The sequence below is a fragment of the Lottia gigantea genome, assembly GCF_000327385.1.
Source record: "Lottia gigantea unplaced genomic scaffold LOTGIsca_7, whole genome shotgun sequence".
Lineage (NCBI taxonomy): Eukaryota > Metazoa > Mollusca > Gastropoda > Lottiidae > Lottia > Lottia gigantea.
This window is the reverse complement of record NW_008710370.1, coordinates 3,945,739-3,968,297: the sequence shown is the minus strand read 5'-3', so window position 1 is coordinate 3,968,297 and position 22,559 is coordinate 3,945,739. Positions and strand designations below refer to the sequence as shown.

Sequence of the window (22,559 nt, the reverse complement as noted above, 5' to 3'; positions counted from 1 at the left end):
ATTTACTTGCATCAGAAGTAAGAAAGAAAGAAAGAAAGAACTATATTTTACAAGGATAACAACTTAGGTTCACAGTTAAGGACCCTTTCTACCAGCTGGTCCTTGCCCAAACCTCTTGGCATTGATCTTTCCCGGATTATCCGTACCCATTTACAGCTGAGTCGACAAGAGTTATGAGTTAAGATGACTTATTCAAGGTTATCTGACTATCACACGCCATTTGCTCGACGCAACCAAACAACGTCTTTTAAAGAACCAACGCTCTAACTTACTGTGCTATAGAACACTCACCTGTTGAGTATTAGACTAAGGAATAGAATCTCTGAATAAGACGATATACCCATTAAACTAAATAATTATTGAAACTAAGCATGTTTCCAAATTACTTAGTTTATTGAATTATTACGCATTTTTATGGATTTATTGGATTATAGAGGGATTCTGTTGTTTAGTTTACTGAATATTTACGTTGTTTTATGGATTTATTGGATTATAGAGGGATTCTGTTGTTAAGTTATGTTAAGTCCACTGATGAACAAAAACTCACTTTGGCATAATTTCAATTTTTGGGCCATCCAAGTGGTAGTATAGGTTTAAACGCCTGGAACTTATTTCCGCGCCTATCAGGTGATATCAGAGAAACTGTTCTTTGGGTAGATTTCTGCTAAATTAAAGATGTTCTGTGAATCTAAGACTGCAGCAATGCAAATCTATGAAACGCCTGACGTCAAAACCAGACTGATTTTTCTATACAAACTAGACTTGACTCATCACAATAAATATTTCTACAAATAAAATACTTTCTCAATTTTGGTGTAGAATTACTATAAACACAGACTAAAATCGTTATTGGTCAATTTCCAAATTGCACTTGAAGTCTTTGAAGTTTTTATTTAAAGATAGCAATATCACAGACATATATACACAAAAAGTTCCTGGAATTGTGCCTAAAGTAGGTGTGGTCGTCATATTTAGACAATACATCCTATAAGAAACGGTAGCTTATCGGTCATTCACTTCACAGCACGTAATCCGAGATGTGTAGGATTAAACCGGCCGGCTGAAATTACTACCTCACCGACTGTACCCCACTCAGGCCCTGACCCTATGCCCTTGTAGCTACAGGCCTGACCCCATCAACACGCGACTCTTGATACGTAGGTTAATTCTTTAACAGCACATTATTTCAAGCAACGTTACAAATCTTGTCCCACTTTCAACAGTGTACCGGTGCCGAGATTCAAAAGTTCAGATAGCAATATCATGATTATGTGAGGTTCTTCATGCAGCGAAATGGTCGCTCGATCTTAATAATATGGTCGTTCTTTACGCCGAGAAAGAATCTTCAGGATACCGTTCAACATACCATATGGACCTACGCCGTCTTATTGTCGGGCGTCTTAGTTGCAGACGGGGTGGAATGAACTTGGGTTTTGTTTCCAAAATACTGATAACAGAAACGATAGTTACTATAGCTATCATGATAAACACTATTATACAGATAAAGGTAATATGATTGGTAGAGTGGTCGGCATCTGGTAAGTACACTGGACCTTCATTCATAACTTTGTCTGTTGTTACCCAATTACTCTCTACTGAAATATAAAGCAATAAACTTACTGTGTTAAACTATTTATTAAAAATATGAAACAGATTTCAGCAATTATTTACCTTTAACGTTTGTGATTCACGAGTTACAGGGCAGAAAAGAGCACCCCTCATATAATTATAACCCCTTTATTGAAAAATGATTTCAGCAGTATAGACGTATCTTAAAAGCTTTGAGTTAGTGAAGGGCACAATATGATGAGCATTCCTATAGCCTTTTTTATTGTTTCTAGTTATTCTAGAATAATTTGACCAGGATTTTTCTCGATCCCGATATCATATAATCTGAATAGCTGTCGGCTTATTTGAATCACAGGCGCCAAAAACATCGGATAGATTATTAAAAAAGGTACAATAAAAAGCATCCCAGGCGAGAATGCATTTGAATGTTTTTGCTGGTAGCCATGCTTCCATTATCGGAGGTCTTCGAATTTTCTTTAACTTAACTTCACATCACATGTAGAATACTTGTAGACATACTCGCCGCAAAGTCCATCTGACATGTGTTTGAGCATTGAACATATTAAAGTTTCGATGGACAAAGTCAGCTGCTGAGTCGAAGATGTTTCAAATCCATGCAGATGTATAAGGGTGCCAATAGACCATGCATGGTGTCCGGTTCGGTGTACGATGTGGGATTAACAATACAGTAGAAAATAGTAGAAACGAATCATCGTGTGCGGACCGTATATGCGTCGTGCGTTCACTAGTTCTATTTTCTATACTGTATCGATAATCCCTCAACGCACACCCCGTACCGGACACTGTCTATTCGCGGCTTAACGCTGAACCGTACGATTCAGACTGTACTTCATTTATTCCTTTATTTCAATGACTACAAGAGTAGAAACTTCAATCTTCCATTAGAACGCAAGATGTTTTTAAGTATAAAAAAAATGAAATATGTGGGAATCTTGTAAACGAAAATGAGTTTATTTATAATGTTATAATCTTTAAAACTTTGGTTTTGATTAAATATTTCATTTCTATTACACTATTTCAGTAGATAACTTAAATCAACCATAGTATTCCAGCCGGTTAAAATAGAACTCATTTTATCTAAAACATGGACATATACAAACGGTATAGGTAAATAGAGAGAAAAAGTTAAATCTTTATTGATGAGAGAATTCCAATGAACAGCATCCTGGCGTTTGTGATCAACTGTGGTGTTAAATAAATCAAAGATAGCATTGCAGAATGAAGTAATTTGAGGTAGCATTTAGACGTTTACCGCCACCTCTAAAATGGTGGCATCCAAGATTGTTCCGAGGAAGGTCCGACGAAGCCTTTTTAGCGCTTCTATCAACCAATCATCCAAATGAAATGTGTTTATAAACCTCACCAAGGCAGCTAGTTCAACAAAACATACTTTGAATCTTACCATTTAAATATTGTCAATGATGTAAATATGAAGAAAATTCGTGAGATCATTAAAATTGTTTAGGCTAGCCTGAACCAAAAAAAAGCAATACGTTCATGATACTTATACATTTTTTGAATCAAGAGTGATAACTCAAAAAATGTTGATTGAAAACTGCCAAGTTGACTTCTTTCTGTACGATGTGGCTGGTGTAGACCTTCAAAAGCGAAGACAGGGGTAGGTTTGGTGGAAAGCCATGATCCTTTAGCAAAGCAACGGTACCGTTGCTAAAGGAACATGGTTAATTCAAGTATATTAGGCGATTCATCCGATTATATATATGCAGTGTGAAGTATGCTTTTAAGCCCACACCCATATTTTTAAGACGTCATTGATGAATTGAAACACATGCAGTTTTAGGAAAAAAAATAAGAAAATAAATTGCACATCATGCATTAACTACTTGGTTATTCCACCTGTTAATGTAATGCATCATGGCAATAAATTGTTAAGGAAGATATAGACTAGAACACCCACATCAAAATAGTGGGTGTATATAAATAGAGCCTATAGTCTAGACAGATAACATTTATTTTAACATTTCCTATTTCTCACTGCTATACATACATACTCTAATTTATATTGTATAATAATGTAGGTATTGGCACCTAATGAACGGATCAAATGTACATTGTTGGCCCCATTGTTCTAAGAATGATGCTAGAGGCCTGTAAAGTATATTATGAATTGTTGGCCAAATATCATTTTTCTATTAATTCTTTCTGAAAGATTTTGAATAGTAATTTTTTTTTATTTACCTACAATAATACCGATTTTTAAAAATTCATTTTTCAGGCCGAAGTCGACCGATTTCTTTAATGGAATTTTTATTATCAAAATGAGACCAATTTTTTTTTAGATAAAGCCATACTATATGTATGTTTTTTTTGTTTTTATGTTGTTATTGAAAAACGATGCAATTTACCAGGCGATTGTTAATTTCTATGAAACTTTATCAATGATGAGATTGATCTATTATAGTCATTTACCGAACAGATTTTTCGCTGAAACAGATGATTTTCTGATAAAAGTGCAGAAATCACATGTCAGAAAAGGTGTATGTTTATGGAAATTTTTTTACACATTACCGGAAACAAACGTTTTGAAAAATTATAAAAAAAATAATTTATAAGAAAACACGAGAACATTAGATCAGTAAAAGGCAGTAAAAAGTTTTGTCTTATCTATAAGAGATCCAGTCGACTAAATATTTACTTAGTTTGTTGACAGAGCTATCCCCTTTGCTACTCCGAATTGGAATTTGATAGCTACTATCCGACATTCCTGCAATTCAACTAAAAAAGAGAAGTATTCTATTGAAACTCCGGGTCGCTAAAAAGATTCACAATGTTGAAATTATCAATGATGGCATCAATGAATTCTAAATCTGAAAAGTTTTTTGAATTTTTTTTTGTATATTTTGAAGAGATTTTGAATATCAGCCTCAAAATAGTACTGATAGTATTCGAAGTGAATTGCGTTGATAAAAATATAATATAATGTTAACATTTAATAGAAACACATTTCTCTCCTAGAAACTTTTGGCTGAAAATTGTCCTCTGTAAAAACAAATTTGGAAGTGTTCATGATTATATTTTTATCAATGCAATTAAAGACTAACATTACTATTTTGAGGCTGCTATTCCAATTCTCATTAAAAAAATAGGAAAAATTTCAATTTTTTTTTACTCTGATCAGACTAAACATCTCAAGTTAAAGCATGAAGCCGTTCTCTACAGAGATAAATATTAATATTTCATATTTTATCCAGCGATTCGACATCGAAATAATAAAGTCTACACTTATCCTCTTTATAATTAGAACTTATTGAGTTAAATTGGCAAATTGAATTCTTATAAATACTTTTGGGATCAAAATACCAATAAACAAATCATATAGGTCATATATGTATTTATATAACACTTATTGTCCTAATAAAATAAAATTCGTCTTACCTGTAGAGACAGTAAAATTAATAGTAGTTCCTGATGCCATGTTCAATTTCAGTCCAAGACACGATTCCTGGTAGTCTTTATATGAATCATTTTACGGTCTTACTAATGTTTAATTTTACACTGGTAGAAAAGTTGTGCAAGTTATCTCATAGAAATAAAGTTCAGTTTTTGTCTGATTCTTTTATACCTAGCACGAGAAATGAAAAAAATAAAATGGTTACGATGATTGACGGATGGTTTATGAATGAATGTTAATCGTGAATGAATTACGGGAAGTTAGATATGAGAATGAGAAGGGAATCGCTATTAAAGATCAGAAAAGTTGTTCTGTATAATATGGAATCGTGACACGAGTATGATCCGAAAATCACAGAATATCACTTTGTTCACATCAGTAAACCATTATGTGACTCTCAAAACGTTAGTTTGTTACCATTGTGTGATACATTATCACCGAATATCTTTCAATGAGATGGAGATTGTGTGACTCCCAAAATTATTTATCACCTCCTTCACACAGTTGTGACTCTAGTCACTTCGTTCATTTCAATAAACCATTAAGTGTCCTTGGTCTGTTTTGACTAGCCTCTGTGATCTTTATGTGATTTTAACAGCTTTAATCAACCGACGTGTGACTCTGGCAACTGTAATCAACCGGTGAGACAATCGCTTTGTGCCTAGCTTGTGTGTCTGTGATTCTTAGAACTGTAATTAAACCAGTGTGTGACTCTGCGACTGCAATCAACCGTGCGTGACTGGCAACTGTAATCAACCAATGTGTGACCCTGGCAACAGCAATCAACCGTGCGTGTCTGGCAACTGTAATCAACCAATGTGTGACCCTGGCAACAGCAATCAATCAATGTGTGAATCTGGCAATTGCAATGAACCAATGTGTGACTCTGGCAACTGTATCAACCAATGTGTGACTCTGGCAACTGCAATCAACCGTGCATGTCTGGCAACTGCAATCAACCAATGTGTGACTCTGACAACTGTATCAACCAATGTGTGACTCTGGCAACTGCAATCAACCAATGTGTGACTCTGGCAACTGCAATCAACTAATGTGTGACTCTGGCAACTGTATCAACCAATGTGTACCTCTGGCAACTGTATCAACCAATGTGTACCTCTGGCAACTGTATCAACCAATGTGTACCTCTGGCAACTGTAATCAAGCAACGTATGACTCTGTTATTACAATATGTAATTTCTCCAATATGTTTGTGATTCAACAACTTCAATCAACTGACGTGTGACTGAACTCAAATCCATAAATGTTTATCTCCGCACATTCTGTGAAGTTATACACATAATATATGCACAAGTCAACAATTCATCAAAGAATACGCTGAATAGATGGCATTCCAAAGTAAATTCAAAACATAATGTATCTTGTTTTCAAGACGATGATTTTCTTTCGTTACAGGTGTTAGTTTTTTCCTCTTCTGACAACATTCATAGAGATATATAATATCAACCTATATAAATTACCTATATTCTCAAACAGATGTGTTTACTTCTTTTTTTCCATTGATTATTTTCTCTGTTTCAATACAGGCCTCTATTATATTTTATGACATATTTTGATAAAACTTGGTTTGGATTTTACTCAATAATCAATATGTTATTTTATAGTTATATGCCTACTATAATTTTGTCTGGCTTATATTTGTAACGCCTAGAGTTCGCGCGAATTTTGCCGTTACACCTATTCAAACGGTGTGGCGTTACAGCCGAAAAAAATGGTTGGCACCCTCACCTCCGAATTTTTATACTTTTTTTATATGTGCCAGAATACACCAAATCAATTCTATTTTTAAAAATTTGCTGGAGGAAGAACCTTCTCAGACCATGCGCCTATTCACTATTCCCAAAGTTGCCGAATTTTTGAATCTCAACCTCGACAGTTGTCACCCCATTCAGTCAAGCTGTCCGCCAAAAATATGTACTTCCAGTTTCGGGAGACTGACGCCGCTACTGCTCATGTAAAAAAAAATATCAAGAGTCATTGTAGGCTATATGCCCTGAAATGAAGTTAATTTGTGATAGATACACTATTACAGCGCATCTCAAACAGGTTCTCAGCACAGAAGAAATGAAAATATTCTGTAAGATCCTAACATTGAGATGTATATGTAGTTTATTATGTTTTAAGATGAAAATAGTGAGAGGCTGTTTAATAAATGGTTTCTTAATATCAGAATACGAGGAAGTATTGCTGCGTTTTTAAGGATGAGCCCTTGATGACTGGTTGTTCTAAATAACCTTGGCTGCAACAACATCAGTGAAGTGAAATGATCCTCATATGAAAAATCTTCTTGCAACCTAAATCTGTGACGCCCAGACTATTCCTGTCTACGACGATCTTTCGTTGAAGCGGTGTAGACAAAGAAGAACTGAATGAGCTAGCTAGTTGCAACCGCAAACCTCACTATAGTTGCAGATTTTGACGACTCACGGCCCCACAAGATCAAACCTTTCTTTACAAAGTAGAACTTCAGCAATTGATGACAATTGCGATTGATTAATCATCCGTACGTAAGTTTACTGAATCCACAGATGACGCGAGTTGCTGGCAGAGGTTAAAAATCCACCTGCTTTCAGTGTGGCTACACATTTATCGGCGACCTGATAATCTAAAAGCCCTTGAGTTGTACCTGGTAATATTATAGTGAAGGGATGGTAAATTAACGACCACTGGTATGATATGGCAAAATTAGTTTCTGTAAGAATTTCACGTATTGACATTGGGCTACTTTTGGGTAAACGCTGTTTTACTATGACGTTACAAGTAAATTAACGTCACACTCGCAGACTTTAGTTCTCAAGTTAAAGTCACGCTGCTAGTTTCCAGAGAAAAATCAGTGAAATTCCAGCAATTTCAACGTATTCTTAAAGTAAAGAGATGACTATTCTGTAAGTATTTATATTCTGCACTGTATTGGCACTAATGGTGCTTGACAGACTTGATCTCGATTCGAGAACACCCAATACGCCTACTGTCGTTTGTTTTCCCACAAAAATGGTCTAACATCCATATAAAAGATATCATACATAAACTTAGATAAGTCAAAACAGCATCATAATTGGCCCCAAATATTTAATAAACATTTAGTAGAAAGTTCCCAAAAGAAAGGTCGTTTTGACACTAAATAGAGCACTATCGCTTGAATGTAACTCAAACTTTCGGCCAGATTGCTGAAAACATCGTTTATAAAAAGACATTTTGTCACAAAATAGTTCTTGTTTGATTTGAAAATGCGATCATGATGAGCACAATGTTCCTAGATATATCCGAAAGATTAATTTTTGTCTGAGTTGAACATTGAAACATAAAAGAAATTGCAATGTGTCCGATGACTGCAAGCAAGCCCTTCGCGAACCGGAGGCTAATGTACTATCCAACCATTCTTTAAATCCTTACACAAGAATTTTGCATACTCAGAAAGCTTCAGGAATAAGATGGGGCATTTCTTATTTCATTTTATTGAAAATTTTTGTTCTAAAAGCCAAAAGAGAGCGATTATGGGGTGGGGCTTGTTTCTGAGGGAACTCCATTGTTTTCTGTTCACTTATATCTATTATGACGTCATAATGAACATAACGTCAAATTGGTCTATCAGGCATTAGCTTTTGGATTTTTCAAGACAAAAGCAGTGTTTTCACTTTTCTGTAATATCTATTTTGGAATATTGTTCAAATTGACAGAATATTATGGCTATCATGTAAGTCAGTGGTTTTCAATCTTGTTTTTTCTTTTACCCCCTTCAGGATCCTTGATCGATTGTATGACCCAATACACCTTTTTCCAATCTTCATATTTGTATATTTCAGAATGCCAGTAATAAGCTATGTTGTGGATGAGATTGTATTGGATTTTTTTCGAAACAACCAATACGAAGACCAACTCACAGCTGGCAATGGTATGTACAAATTCCGCCGCCCAAAAAATCTCAAATTACAACAAATTACCTAAATTAAAAAATAATTTAACAAAAATGTCCAAAATACGTTTCTAAAGTTTCTATAAAACTTTTTTTTCTCGCATACAGCAAATTTCACTTTTATTTTCAGACTTTGGTGCAAACCAAAACAACAACAACAACATCAAAGACGACAATAACAACAACAAGAAATCCACCCAGGATACGTTCAAGGAAGATGTTTTTAATTGGGCAGACGAACCCTGGACTCCCTGTAACGATGTTGAGGTCCCTGACTGGGCCAAGATGGAAGGTATGGCCAATCATCTATTAAATCCCCATGACATTTCGTTTACTGCTTTTGATTGGAACATTATCCATAAGAATGAAACGGGTGGATTTTAGTATCTTTTAGTCTGATTTATGCGAGCTAGCGCCTGTTAGGATGGGTTCTCCGTTTTAATAATTGTTGCTCAACTAGTTATATCAATTCCTTCGTCCTGTGTGTTGGGAACACCAAAGCTACTTTCAGATTTCGGATTTCAGTGCTCTATTTCCGAGTAAAAATATTTTCCAATGGTTTTAGTGTTTAATTTTGATATATTGCAGATCCGACGACTGACGACTTCAATCCTGAGTTGATATGGGCAGAGGACCCATGGACCCAGGTACCGCTCGTCGGTCTTCCAACATGGATGTTGTTGCCCGGTATCGACTTCCCTGTAGAAGGAGAAGACCTCTTTGTAGACACTCCAGTCAACAATGGCGAAGATGACGCTGCATTCTTAGCCTCCGGTATCGAAATTGTTAATTGGAGTGATGAACCGTATGTTCAGTTACCCCTAGATGTACCAAGATGGGCCCTGCTCCCCGGTATCGACTTCCCGGTTCACGGCGGAAACAACAGTCCCTATTGGAAGGATCAACTAAACGATAAGTTCAATAAACGAGGACAATTTCGTAGAAAGGTTAATACATCAAGATGTCATAATAGAACAAGGGAACATGGTAGCTCTTTCCATACAAACAATTCAAACAAACCAAATCACCAAGAGCATCTCTGGAATTCCAAAAAACAGTAAAGATTTCAGACGAAACATTCCTTTTGAAAGTACTATGGTTATTTTTTTGTAGCATTTTTGTTTTGGAGGGGGAGGGGGGGGGGGGGAGTTTGGACTCTGTTTTAAGAACTAAGTTCAACTACTATATTTTTTAATTGGTACATATATATTATAGTCTATAGTATTATTGTTTATATTTTGAACTTTATTTGACCAAAATAAATTTATTTTATATTGACATAACCAAACAGTTTTTTTTCTATAATCAATGTCAATCAGTTGCCCAAAATAATCGAAGAGAGGTGATTGAGATGGGTCGCAGTTCTCTAATGAAGTTTTTAGATAAAATTATATTATATAAACCCGGTTTTGAACTCTATCCAGATTATAATGAAACCAATATAGAGTGGGAAATACCTAAATTTGGCAGGCCTAACTTATATGTAGCTCTCTTAATTTTGCAGTAGTCTAATGATACTAACTGAGCATAACTTCCAAAACGTAATTAGTTTGAATTACCGACGAACTCTAGGGTAGGCCTACTCTCATAGAATGATATCCATGAATAGGCCTACGCGTATAGCAATGCAGTTTTAAACCATAAACACAACCGACCACCCTGATTGCACAAATATCTTTGACCATGACCAACTATGCTTTCCTCATTTTCAACCTCACTAATACATATAGAGGTAAGTAGAATTTTTAAAGTGTTTGTGAAAACATGCACGATTGTGTTGAAACCTGTACGTCTAATGGTTATCCTTCAGTTCTTTAGCTAAAGATTGTGGACCACACAGAAAGACTTTTACCTTCCCGTGTTTATGTTATCACCGCATAGACGAAACATTTGCCTATATAACAGCCTCTGATGCTATTTTGACAGTGGTAGACAGAAAAACTAGGCCCTTTCTTCGTGGAAATGCGCAAGTTTTTTTGAACATATTTATTTAAACCGGATCCTCAAAACCCAGTTAGGCCTATATGGATGGATGGATATTTTTTCATTTCAGCCATACTATCATTATCCACATAAGCCACTAGGCCTAAGTCACGTCTGTGGTTCCATCTACGTTTTCTTTTGTTAACTTCAAGGGTCACAGGGTCAAGTGATACGAACTAGGCTATGTTTTAATAAACCGGAGGTGTGGAAAATCCTAATTATAACCTAACAACAAGGCTTAGTTTTTCTGACTCTACTCAAGCTCACAATAGCTATCAGAGGCAGATGTTTCAGATGGTACTACCGAAAAGAAAAGAAAGAAATAATTGATCCTGAACACCACAAATCAAAACTGTTATAATCTAGAAGGTACAACGGTCTCATGGCCATGCTGACTGTCGGCGACGTAAGCAGATTACACCTGCCAGACACCACATTCATAATAATATAGGATACTTTGGTAAATAGGAAAACTTTTTTTTCTAGAATAGAATCCACGATAATTAGAATAATTCTGAGTGTACATTTATGTTTATTTTCTACTTTTTAATACAAAATGTTATTACTTCGTTTTTCGGTAAAAATGAATTCTTACGCTTAGTAACGACCTTGACTTTGACACGATTTAGACCAATGAAATGACGTCTTTGCGCTTCAATATGGCGGACACCAGTGATGGAAAATAAAGTAAGTTTTTCAACTTTAAGAGATTTTGTTTTAGAAAAATGAAAGGAGATATATATATAAAACAACAGAGTGAAAATATATAACGTTGGTAATTCTCGTAAAAGGAGAGGAGTAACAAGTTGATTCCCATCAATTGACATTTAATTTATCTTAGACACAAAAATATTTACGTTTCCATTCCCATTCCATTCCCATTCCATTCAACTGCACTGGCACTGCACTGGCACTGGTACTGGCACTGGTCTTGGACTTCAAATTCAATTCATGACCACATTTCCATCAACGCCATTAACATTGATTCAATGATTGGGGACAATGAAATGACTCTTGTTGGCAGCCTTTTTAAGTATCGCTACCAGTACAATACCGTAGGTTGGCAAAGTTCATATCACATTGACAAAAAAGACTAGGCCTAGTCTAAAATAAAAAAAAATGTCCCTAAACTTTTCTGAAAGATTTAATTAAATTTTGCAAATAAGTTTTAGAACTTGATATCTGTATCATGGACATAACATTAAATGTCAGTTTATGAAGTAGGTTACTGGTACCTATGTTATTTCTAGATGGGGTGTAAGGCTTACTTACTTACAATATCACCTCGATATGGTCTTTAATAGTCATGTATTGTTGCTGCTAAGTAAATTTTATTTTAACATTCCATTCATGTATGTATTATGAATGAATTATTCATTATTTTCCAATCTTACTTTATTAATAGGATGCTATTTTTTTCAGATTTTAACCAGATTGATGGTAAACTTGTGAAATAAATAGCATTTAGACAAAAATGTAAATACAGTGAGAATCAATTTTGATATATTGCTAAATATCCACTAACAAAGTGAGTACCAGTGTTGATAATGCAACTTGAGTACCAAATGAAAGCTGTTTGATAAAAATTGTCATGTCATACCCAACTAGTACTTACTAGTACTGAATAAGCTTATTTGACATTTATTGGCTTCAGTGATGGAGCCAAAGGCAGCCCCAAAAGCAAGTTTTTCAGGCAAAAGTCTCATAACTAGGTTAGAGATTTGGTCAATCTCCGATATCTCGCCCCCTCTCGGACGTAAACCTGGCTCCATCACTGATTGGCTTACCACAGATTCATATCAGAGCAACTAAATCTACCGTACATCCAGCCATTTTTTCTTTTTGATAAAATGAGTTTAATAAATGGCTATTTGTTCTTGTTTTTTTTAAAGGTAAACATGTCTACTACATCCAATAAAACAAGCTCCTCAAACAGCTCCCAGTCTACTCAAGTTAAAGATTTACCATTCACACCCTCTAGTGGTCTACAATCAGCAGCCAGTATTGATACAGATACATCTCAAGAAGAATCTGTCAAAATTCCCAAAAAATCTCCAATGAAAGGATTTCAAGATGAAATACTGAGAGAAGTTGTAAGTTGTGATTTTGATTGCCATTTGATCACTAGATCAATGAACAGGGACAGTTGTGCCATTTTGAGGGGTTGATTTGATTCTTGAAAATATATTTATTATAATTAATAGTCTTAAGAAGTACTAGTAGTGTACAAAAATTGCAAAAAAAAAAAAAGAATGAAAACTAGGAATTTCTTTTCCTATTCCTATAGATGTCTTTTAACTATATATGACAGTAGCTTTCTGCACACACATAGATTTGAAGTCTAGTCAAATTTTAACCGTGATCAGTGAACGTTATTACTGATTGGCTGTACTAAAAAAATTCTGTTTCTGAGACAAAGGTATGATTGTTCAAAAAAAAAAAGGGCGCAATGGTCCCTTTAAAGGCCAAAAAGTTCACTTGATCTAAGCTCCATACATTAGTTACATTTGTATATATGCTAGACAAGCTATCATATTTGCTGTAACATGGGTTACTTGTCATTCCTTTTGGAGATTTCTTTCAGCTTGCAATTTTAAGGTAACTTGGAATTTATGTATTCTAAGCTTCAACTAATTCATATAGTGTTTTTTTCTAAGTTACCAAGGGTCATATCAATTGTTTGTTATCTCATGACGTTCAGATGATAATTCATGTCATTCTGTTACTGAAATTAATGTGCAAAAATGAATGAAAAATAGAAACAGGAGAAGTAGCAAAGGGCTAGAAACTCGAAGAAACAAGCTTATATAGGTCCAACATGAACTGTATTTTTCATTATTATTTTTTTTTGGAGAACTTTTGTTTATTATCATTGATTTGTGTTTTAGTGTGCTAACAATGGACTCAATTTCAATAAATTGGAGAATGGTGAAGGAGAATCTTTGGGTGTATTTGAGATGTTTTTCTCTGGCTATCCACAGCTAATTGGTTTAAAGTATTTTCCTAATCTACATACACTCACAGTGATTGGTCAAACTGTAGATAAAATACAAGGTTTAAATTCTCTGAGTAAATTAAAAGAACTGTGGCTTTGTGAATGTGAAATAAAGGTAATTTATATTTCTATGTGAAGCTGTATAGATCAACATATTACTTTTAAACTTTTCCTGCTGTTTGCCCCTGTTTGTGATATGGTTCAAATAGACTTACATGGAAAAAAGCATCTTGTAGTTTGCATGTAAAATAAATCCCTTGACAGTTAAATATCAAGCTGAAAACTTATGTGCCCTTTACTTGGGAATGTCCCTTCTTTATTACCAGTTGCAGAACAGTAGGATGGAAAACCCTTTTCATTTTCTTTTCAAGTTTTGTATCAAAAATGAAGTATCTATTCCACACTAGGTTAACATATGGGAGAATCCAACCCTCCTTTCCCCCAAATGAAATAAACTTCATGTAAATGCACTTGAATTTTTATTGTTAAATGGATTGTAAAGAGGTTTTCTGAATTTTTTTTTATGATTTTGGGGACACTGATATCATTAATTTGCACTATTCCAATTTTCAGTAAGAGGCCTGTTATTCCTGCAATTCCATTAAAATCGCAAAATATGCTTTAACACATAAGACCCTTCGCGATTAGTGATGTCATCAAACACTTAGTTTTAGTGGAATTGCAGGAACCACAGACATCTGATTGAAAATTGAAATGGTGCAAATAGCTTCAACAGTTTTTCTGATACACGTAAAAATTAAGAAAACCTTTTTTAATATTGCTTATTATTTTCAGAAAATAGAAAATCTCTCCCATTTAAAAACTCTTCATAAGTTATATTTATATTCTAATAAGATTAATAAAATAGAGAATTTGTCAACATTAACTCAACTAGAAGTTTTATGGTTGAATAATAATCATATTGAAAACATTGAGGTAAGATACATAGAAATTATTTCCTCCTAACAGTTTGGATGTAATATTTTTGTATTGAAGTTTTTTTGTTTTGTAGGAGGACCAATTGAAAATGACTACAACTACAACACATATATTTTTTTATATGATGAAAGGAATTCAGTGCTTAGAACAAAAATCAGATGAACTTACTTCAAATGTTCTTCACGAAAACTAAAAAAATTTTAGTCACTAGCTATGTAGAATGTAGTGTAGTCATTGTAGTCATACATGTGTAATCTATCGATGTTGTCGGGTTTCTACGGCTTTTGCATGTTGTCTACCGCTCTACTGACGGGATTCCCAATTCTACCAATTGTTTTTTTTCTGACCAAATTTTCACGGGACCTTCCGTTTTCAATGTTCAAATTCTCTACCATAAATCAACAAAATATCTATCATTACTTGTATCTTGACTGCTGGTAACACGAGTTAAGCTCATCATGTAATAATATTATGATTGCCTGATTAATTAATCCCCCAATTAAGATGGTAGTTTGATCTATTTTCACCCGATAATGTGTATTTTAAGCCCACGTGACACACTTTTTATAACAACATCCGATAGACTCTACTTTCGCCTTTATAACAAATTTTACGGTAGCCCTAGGACGGAATGGTATTTCTCTTTGATTGTTTGGAATTTTTGACATCATATCCAAATCTATATTTTTACAAGCTTGTTTCACACAAAAGCTATGGACTAAATGGGATAGATTTATTGAAGAGAATAATAGAATATTGCTCATTTGTTGTTTATTTTTCAGAATATATCTGCATTATCAAAGTTAAAAGAGATTAATTTAGCTGAAAACAATATTAAGCTAATAGGTAAGAATAACCCTGGTTTTGGTATAAGCTTAGTCATGTTTGCTCCCAAGGTCTAAATGTTTGACAGAACGGTTTCACTTCTGTGGATTGGACCTAATGGTTTCACCTATATGATTATTATGAGTATGATTATCTAAGAGTATTTTATATACTTATTATTATCTTCACCATGTCAAATCTAATACCTTATCTTTCTTGTATCATGGACTGACATGGAAAGACAATCCAGTCGTTTGGATGGGACAAGAAAGAGACTTTGCAAGTTAATGATCCATAGACAGTTGGAAATCGAAAAGAGAAGAATAGTGCGGCTGTCCTTGCAAATTTCACTCATGCACACTGCATGGCATTGCCCATCTTCATCAGCCTCATAAATTGCAGAAAAGTACTTGGTAAAATTCAATTCAATTCAGTTTTTTTCGATGATTGTTTTTTGTGTATTTTTAGGTCACAGTTTTGATGCTAATATTGGTTTAACAGAATTAAATTTATCAGGAAATCCATTGTCTTCATTAACGGTAATTGTTTATTTTATATTTGCTTTTGTGCAATAATTAGTTGAAAGACAGAAATAAAAAAAATTTTGTAAATAATAAAAATTGAAGAATGATATACTCACAGTGAGCAATGTTTAATAGGAATGTTACTGTATCATTATTCAATTGGACCAAATTGTCATTGGTGTTATGGGGTGAGAGTCCACACCGAGCTGACTCTCGGAAGCACTTACCATGGCATCAGAATTTTTTTGAGGACATTTTAACCCACAGCACCTTATTGCTTAGTAGACAACAATTTAACTTGCTACCGAATGAGCCATTCCACTACCTGTTTAATACTATTATATTTACTGTGTTGAGATATTATAAACTCAGACACTTTTCTTTTATTACCAAAGTTTGTAAATGCAATGATTTATTTCGATTGAACACCAGCCAATCAGGACTCTCCACAGAAAGACTATAAATACTGTAAACAATATGGCCGCATATGTAATCGAGGGGCTTGATTGCAGACATGTATGACTTTCAGATATTTTCGTAATTCCAGAAATGGGTTAACAGATAAGCCAAAATAATGACGCGGAAAAAGTCCATTCTTTTGTGTGTGTATTATCATTTTAAAAGTATTTCTTGTTCGTGTTTGTCTCTGACCTCTGTTTGACCTCATCCATTTCGCTGGTATTCGGGTACCTCTTTCAAAATGCAGACCTGCCTGTTATGTAATGTTATTTCAATGGAAGAGCTAACTAGCGCGTGGTTAACCTGGGTTAATACTATAGTGACATTGCCTGAGTTTTGAAAATATTGAAGTTGAGTTCTGACGCTGTTTTCGGAATAAATTCGAAAAAAATAGGCCATTATTTTTGTAAAATGGAAGTGGATAGTGCGACATTGGGATGTACTTTTCAAGATACAAGAAAAGTGTGAAGATGACACACTTGATAAATTAAGATACCTAAATCATTGAGTATTATATTTCAGATTAAGCTTTATGTATTGTTTTATTTCAGGATCTTACTAATTTAATCAGACTTCCATTTTTAAAAAGTTTAAGTTTTAAAGATCCACAATATCAACCATGTCCAGTCAGTATTCTATGTAATTATTCTATTCATCTACTATATCATCTACCTACTCTACAACGATTAGATACTTACGATGTATCTTCTAAACAGCTTGCTGAATTAGCTGAGGTAGGCTACTCATGTTTTATGACATTTATGAGGATTGTTAATATATTTGATAGTACAAATAATTAAACGGGAATTGTACAGGTATTGAAAATAAAAGGGTGGATCTTTTTTTAATTCAGTTCAGTAGAGTAAATAAAAAGGGCATTGTATATATAATTTTCAGAGCATTTGATAAAAAAGATGATAGTTTATAAATTTCAGAGTATAGTTAGTAGGATTGTTAATATATTTCAGAGTTTGGGCAATAAAATACTTCAGCTTATGAATTTAAAATCACAAAAAAAGCTTTGTTATAAATTTCAGTATATTTAGCAAAACTGTTTATAAATTTCAGAGTGCAGTTAGTAAAAATATGATGGTTTTAGATTTCAGAGTACAGTTAATAAATTTGTGTTGGTTATAGATATCAGAGTGCAGTTAGTAAAATTATGATGGTTATAGATTTCAGAGTACAGTTAATAAATTATATGATGGTTATAGATTTCAGAGTGCAGTTAGTAAAAATATGATGGTTATAAATTTCAGAGTGCAGTTAGTAAAAAATATGATGGTTTTAGATTTCAGAGTACAGTTAATAAAAATATGATGTATTATAAATTTCAGAGTACAGTTAGTAAAAATATGATGTATGATAAATTTCAGAGTACAGTTAATAAAAATATGATGTGTTATAAATTTCAGAGTACAGTTAATAAAAATATGATGTATGATAAATTTCAGAGTACAGTTAATAAAAATATGATGTGTTATAAATTTCAGAGTACAGTTAATAAAAATATGATGTATTATAAATTTCAGAGTACAGTTAGTAAAAATATGATGTATGATAAATTTCAGAGTACAGTTAATAAAAATATGATGTATTATAAATTTCAGAGTACAGTTAATAAAAAGAAGATGTATTATAACATGAGAGTAAAAACAATTCACTGTAATTTAACATCTGTTATAATCAAACTAGAGAAATATAGAGATTTATTATTGGAATTTCCACATCAGAAGATAATGACTTTAGTTAGTGCAATAAAAGAGGTGAAATTTACTATTTCAATTGCTTATATTCTATGGCTTTATAATTGGGCTATAAAAGTGTTGAACAATGAAACCTGATGTTCACAAAATCGCATGGCTGATTTGTATTGTAGATGGACACAATCACAAAGAAGGTTTCATAATACCTGATCTTTAAATGACATTTAGAAGTAGATGATCATGTATTTGTTTGCAGCAACATAATCTGTCCATCTAATACACATGTATTTTTAGACATATTGTTCTGCGAAATATGGTGTAAATTTATTGTTAGTATTTAACACATAAAAAGATATACTTGATGAATCAATCAATGAATCAAAAGTAATGCCGAATCACTCTATGTTGTTGTATAATAAAAGAAGTTAGACAACACCTTTTAACAGTGATTAAGGTATTTTATTCTACCAGCTTTTGTCGTCATCGAGACAACTTCATCATACAAATGCTCTGGGAGCCGTGAAGGCTCATTGAGTTAGACGCTTGCTCGCTAACCTGAATCCCGGCATAATCCCGGCATAGGTCGAGATAATACCTTCGGATTTTTCAACCCGGTTTCCCCCTGTCAGTGATGCAGGTAAGAGGGGCATGGAAAAAGCGTCTAGTCATTCGGATGGGACAATAAACCGATGCCCCGTGCGCTACAGGCTATGCACGTTAAAGATCCCTCGACAGTTGGAACTCAAAAAAGAGCAGGCTAATGCCGCTGTCCTGGCAAGATTTCCCTCATGGCACCCTGCATGGCGTTGCCGTCTTCATTAGCCTACAAGGTGCAGAAAAGTAGGACGTAAAACTCCATTCATTTCATTTCATTTCATTTTCATACGAATGCTCGTAGAATAAAATACCTTAATCACTCTTAAAAGGTGTCTTCTTACTTCTTTTATTATACCTACAAAATCACGTAAAGTTTTGTCAAAAACAGACTAAGACGTGAAATGAAGATATGCATGTACATGTGCATCATTATGTTCATGATCATAAGTCAAATTCATGCAATATCTGATTATTCACAAATTAAAGTAAACAGTTGAAGTGGCTTTTGTCTGACATATTAATGTTTCAACATGCAGTCATATGATCGGTTTAATCTCCTTGGAAGAATATTAAGTTAAGACCTACCTTAAGTTGCAGAAGCCAGTTTTGTTAACTGCACAGTATTAAAAAGAAAGCTTTAGTGTACAATGACTTTGATATATTATGGCAGTTGAGATCACTCCTACTTTTTTAAATTTTCCAATTTTGTCGGAAATTTGAAACAAAGCATGATGGTTTTTTGTATAGATCTCAAGGAAAATGAATGGTTATTTAAACTAGTGTATGTATATTTTGTAGTTAGAAAGAGAAGAAGAAATACAAGTGTTATCAGCTGATGTTAATAGTGATACAGAAAGTGAACGAGATGCCAAGGGAATCAAAGTATGGTTTTTCAAATCTTCTTAAAATTTAGGTCTAATAGCCTATACGTGAATTGTCACAAAATTTAGTTTGAGTGTGAAATTTCATCTTCAAGACCTAGATTTGAGTGGAGAATGAAGAATCAATTTTTATACTTTTTCTCAATACATCATGAACATTTCTAAGTAGGGCTTCCTCACACTGGAAAACCTGGCACTTCTTTGGCTCTTATATAAATGATATCAAGTGTAGTTTTTGTGTAAAATTCAGCAGAATAAGTGTTATTTATTACCTTTATCCTTAATTCAATGTTTACTGGCTACAGTGAAACATGGTAACAATCTGTACTAATTCAAAAGTTTTGAAGATGTGATGGAATAGAATATACAGTAGCAGTGTCATAATTTGGTCACTTTTGGGGGGAAATTAATGAATCACAGACATGAGACTGGAATTTTAAATATACATGAACAGGAGAGGGTATTATAGACAATAGCCTGTTCCCTAATCCTATTATGTAAATAAATATTGTTTATACAAGAAAAAAAAAAAAAGAAAAAAAAAAGGAACATGGCTAGAAGAATTCTTTTAGGAGTGAAAAATTAATCATTATCAGAATTTTGGTGTAAAAGGTCAAATCTCTATCAATAATCAGTATGCTGTGATGATTGTTATTATTTTTCAGGAAAATACTGAAGCGAAGTCAACAAAAGCTATAGTAGAGAAAATTCAAGTTTTAAAAAAGAGAAGGAAAGAATGGGAAGAAAAGTGTGCTCAGTAAGTATGACTAGACCTAGACAAATTTTGTGGACTAGTATGACTTGTATCCATGTTGTAGAACAGGTTAATTAGCTGAAACACCACTTTAGCTTTTAGAGTTGCTGAAGTGACAAGAGCTCAGGTCAAAAGGTCAAATGGGGTCCATGAAATTCCTCAAACTGAAGCTTTTGTTGAGGCATATTTTCTGATGTTAATGGCATTAAAATATATGTGGAAGTGACCAACCTTACTTGAAATATATTTTGTGGTTGATCTGAATATTTTACTTTAGTAGGATGTGAAATTTAAAAAGCACTTGTTATTGTTAATACACCTATGACCCAGCCAGAATTATGAACTCGAGATTTCTTATTTTCTCAACTCTGTACAAAATATGAAAATACCAGACTGAAGCTTTCATTCTGAAAAGTTCAAAAGTGTATGATCAAAGATTGAAAATTTCATACTGGTGATTGTTGCTGTACTGCTAAATATTTTTAATCAAAATCAAAGCTGCTAGTGGGCGTATTTTACTTTGCCTGGCAAGCTATCTTACTTTTTTTTAACGATTTGAAAATTTTAGTTGAAAGATTTAAAGATGAATTTTGTTTTTGTAGATTGACAGCTCATTGTGAAGATAGTGTTGAAAGATTTAAAGATGAATTTTGTTTTTGTAGATTGACAGCTCATTGTGAAGATAGTGTTAAAAGAATTAAAGATGTATTTTGTTTTTGTAGATTGACAGCTCATTGTGAAGATAGTGTTAAAAGAATTAAAGATGTATTTTGTTTTTGTAGATTGACAGCTCATTGTGAAGATAGTGTTAAAAGAATTAAAGATGTATTTTGTTTTTGTAGATTGACAGCTCATTGTGAAGATAGTGTTAAAAGAATTAAAGAACAATCAGAAAGATTAATTAGTAGATTAACTATTGAATTAGAAACTGGTGGTAATGTAAGATTTGAAGATGGTACACCATCAGATGTTTGGTTAGTAAATTTAATCTATTTACATATTATAAGCATACACAGTAGATTAGTATCAGATGAACTTCTTATGACATATATATATATCTGTCTCAGGAAAACTTATAACACTTACCTTAAAGGAATAGGTGCTGCATTTTTGGGGGGGTTAATTTTAGTCTTGAATATATGTAAATAGTCTAGAAATATACAAAAATCACATAATTCCTTTAAAAATACTTCAAACTAGGAATTTTACTCAAGTTTTCTCTTAAATATCAATGACGTGTCATCATTTTAACATTCAAATGAGAATAATTCTGGACAGGAATGGATTTGAAGGCTCAAATTTCGACAGTGAGCTGTGAACACTAATACTGAAATACCAAAGAATTACCATACATATTTATCAATGCTATTTCTCAAATTATCAGTCCCAAGATGGGGTTGGTTGTGATCTTAAGGACACTGTCACAACTGTTTCTGAAATGCAGATGTTTCATGTCATTTCTTGTGCAAAATGGTGAATGGTGTAAGGCACAGAAAAACATGAGACAAAACATCTAGGTCTGAATGGGGTCCCCCAACTGACTTACAAAATCTAAATGTATATAAAATTCTTTACCTATAAGTCATAGACCATGAAAACGGAAACTTTTACTCTTGTGTTTTATGTGAAACATAAGTTTTAGCATAATACATACCAATGTTGGTGTTGGTTTCAGGTTTAGTTCATGTCACGATTTAGTCTTATCACGATTTTGCTCTGCTGATTATCGTGATCGAGGTATTATGGGTATAAAGATACATCGTATAATAAGAATACATCATCGTATGTTACGAACTAAGTTTGATAATAAACTCAATGATCTGACTGATGATAAAACAGTGGAAGAATTTTCATCAACAAAGTGAGTTATAATTATACTTTCAGTTTCTTTTATTTTATCTAAAATTTAGTTGATTTGATGTAATTTTGCAAGGCAAAAAAAAATATGCATGTCTTTTTT

The 22,559-nt window shown here is 33.5% G+C and overlaps 4 protein-coding genes across 4 annotated transcripts; 3 read left to right on the top strand and 1 right to left on the bottom strand.

Annotated features, from left to right (window-relative positions):
• Positions 1-1,326: 1,326 nt before the first annotated feature.
• On the bottom strand, positions 1,327-5,026 carry LOTGIDRAFT_155149 (hypothetical protein; the record flags this gene model as incomplete). The annotated part of the gene is made up of 2 exons (XM_009065649.1): positions 1,327-1,595; positions 4,987-5,026. The coding sequence occupies 2 exons, from the start codon at positions 5,024-5,026 to the stop codon at positions 1,327-1,329; spliced, it is 309 nt and encodes a 102-aa protein (XP_009063897.1).
• A 696-nt stretch (positions 5,027-5,722) lies between these two features.
• LOTGIDRAFT_107833 (hypothetical protein) lies at positions 5,723-6,001 on the top strand (the record flags this gene model as incomplete). Its single annotated transcript, XM_009065648.1, has 1 exon — positions 5,723-6,001. A coding segment is annotated over one exon (279 nt), but the record flags the coding sequence as incomplete, so codon positions are not given.
• Positions 6,002-8,706: 2,705 nt separating this feature from the next.
• On the top strand, positions 8,707-9,997 carry LOTGIDRAFT_155148 (hypothetical protein; the record flags this gene model as incomplete). Its single annotated transcript, XM_009065647.1, has 4 exons — positions 8,707-8,717; positions 8,827-8,915; positions 9,067-9,228; positions 9,525-9,997. The coding sequence occupies 4 exons, from the start codon at positions 8,707-8,709 to the stop codon at positions 9,995-9,997; spliced, it is 735 nt and encodes a 244-aa protein (XP_009063895.1).
• A 1,631-nt stretch (positions 9,998-11,628) lies between these two features.
• LOTGIDRAFT_210857 (hypothetical protein) lies at positions 11,629-22,464 on the top strand (the record flags this gene model as incomplete). Its single annotated transcript, XM_009065646.1, has 13 exons — positions 11,629-11,690; positions 12,342-12,395; positions 12,812-13,012; positions 13,808-14,029; positions 14,710-14,850; positions 15,636-15,699; positions 16,147-16,217; positions 17,213-17,395; positions 18,272-18,427; positions 19,763-19,846; positions 20,511-20,602; positions 21,442-21,573; positions 22,275-22,464. Exons 3-13 carry the CDS (start codon positions 12,818-12,820, stop codon positions 22,462-22,464), a joined length of 1,530 nt encoding a protein of 509 aa, XP_009063894.1. The 5' UTR covers positions 11,629-11,690; positions 12,342-12,395; positions 12,812-12,817.
• Positions 22,465-22,559: the final 95 nt, after the last annotated feature.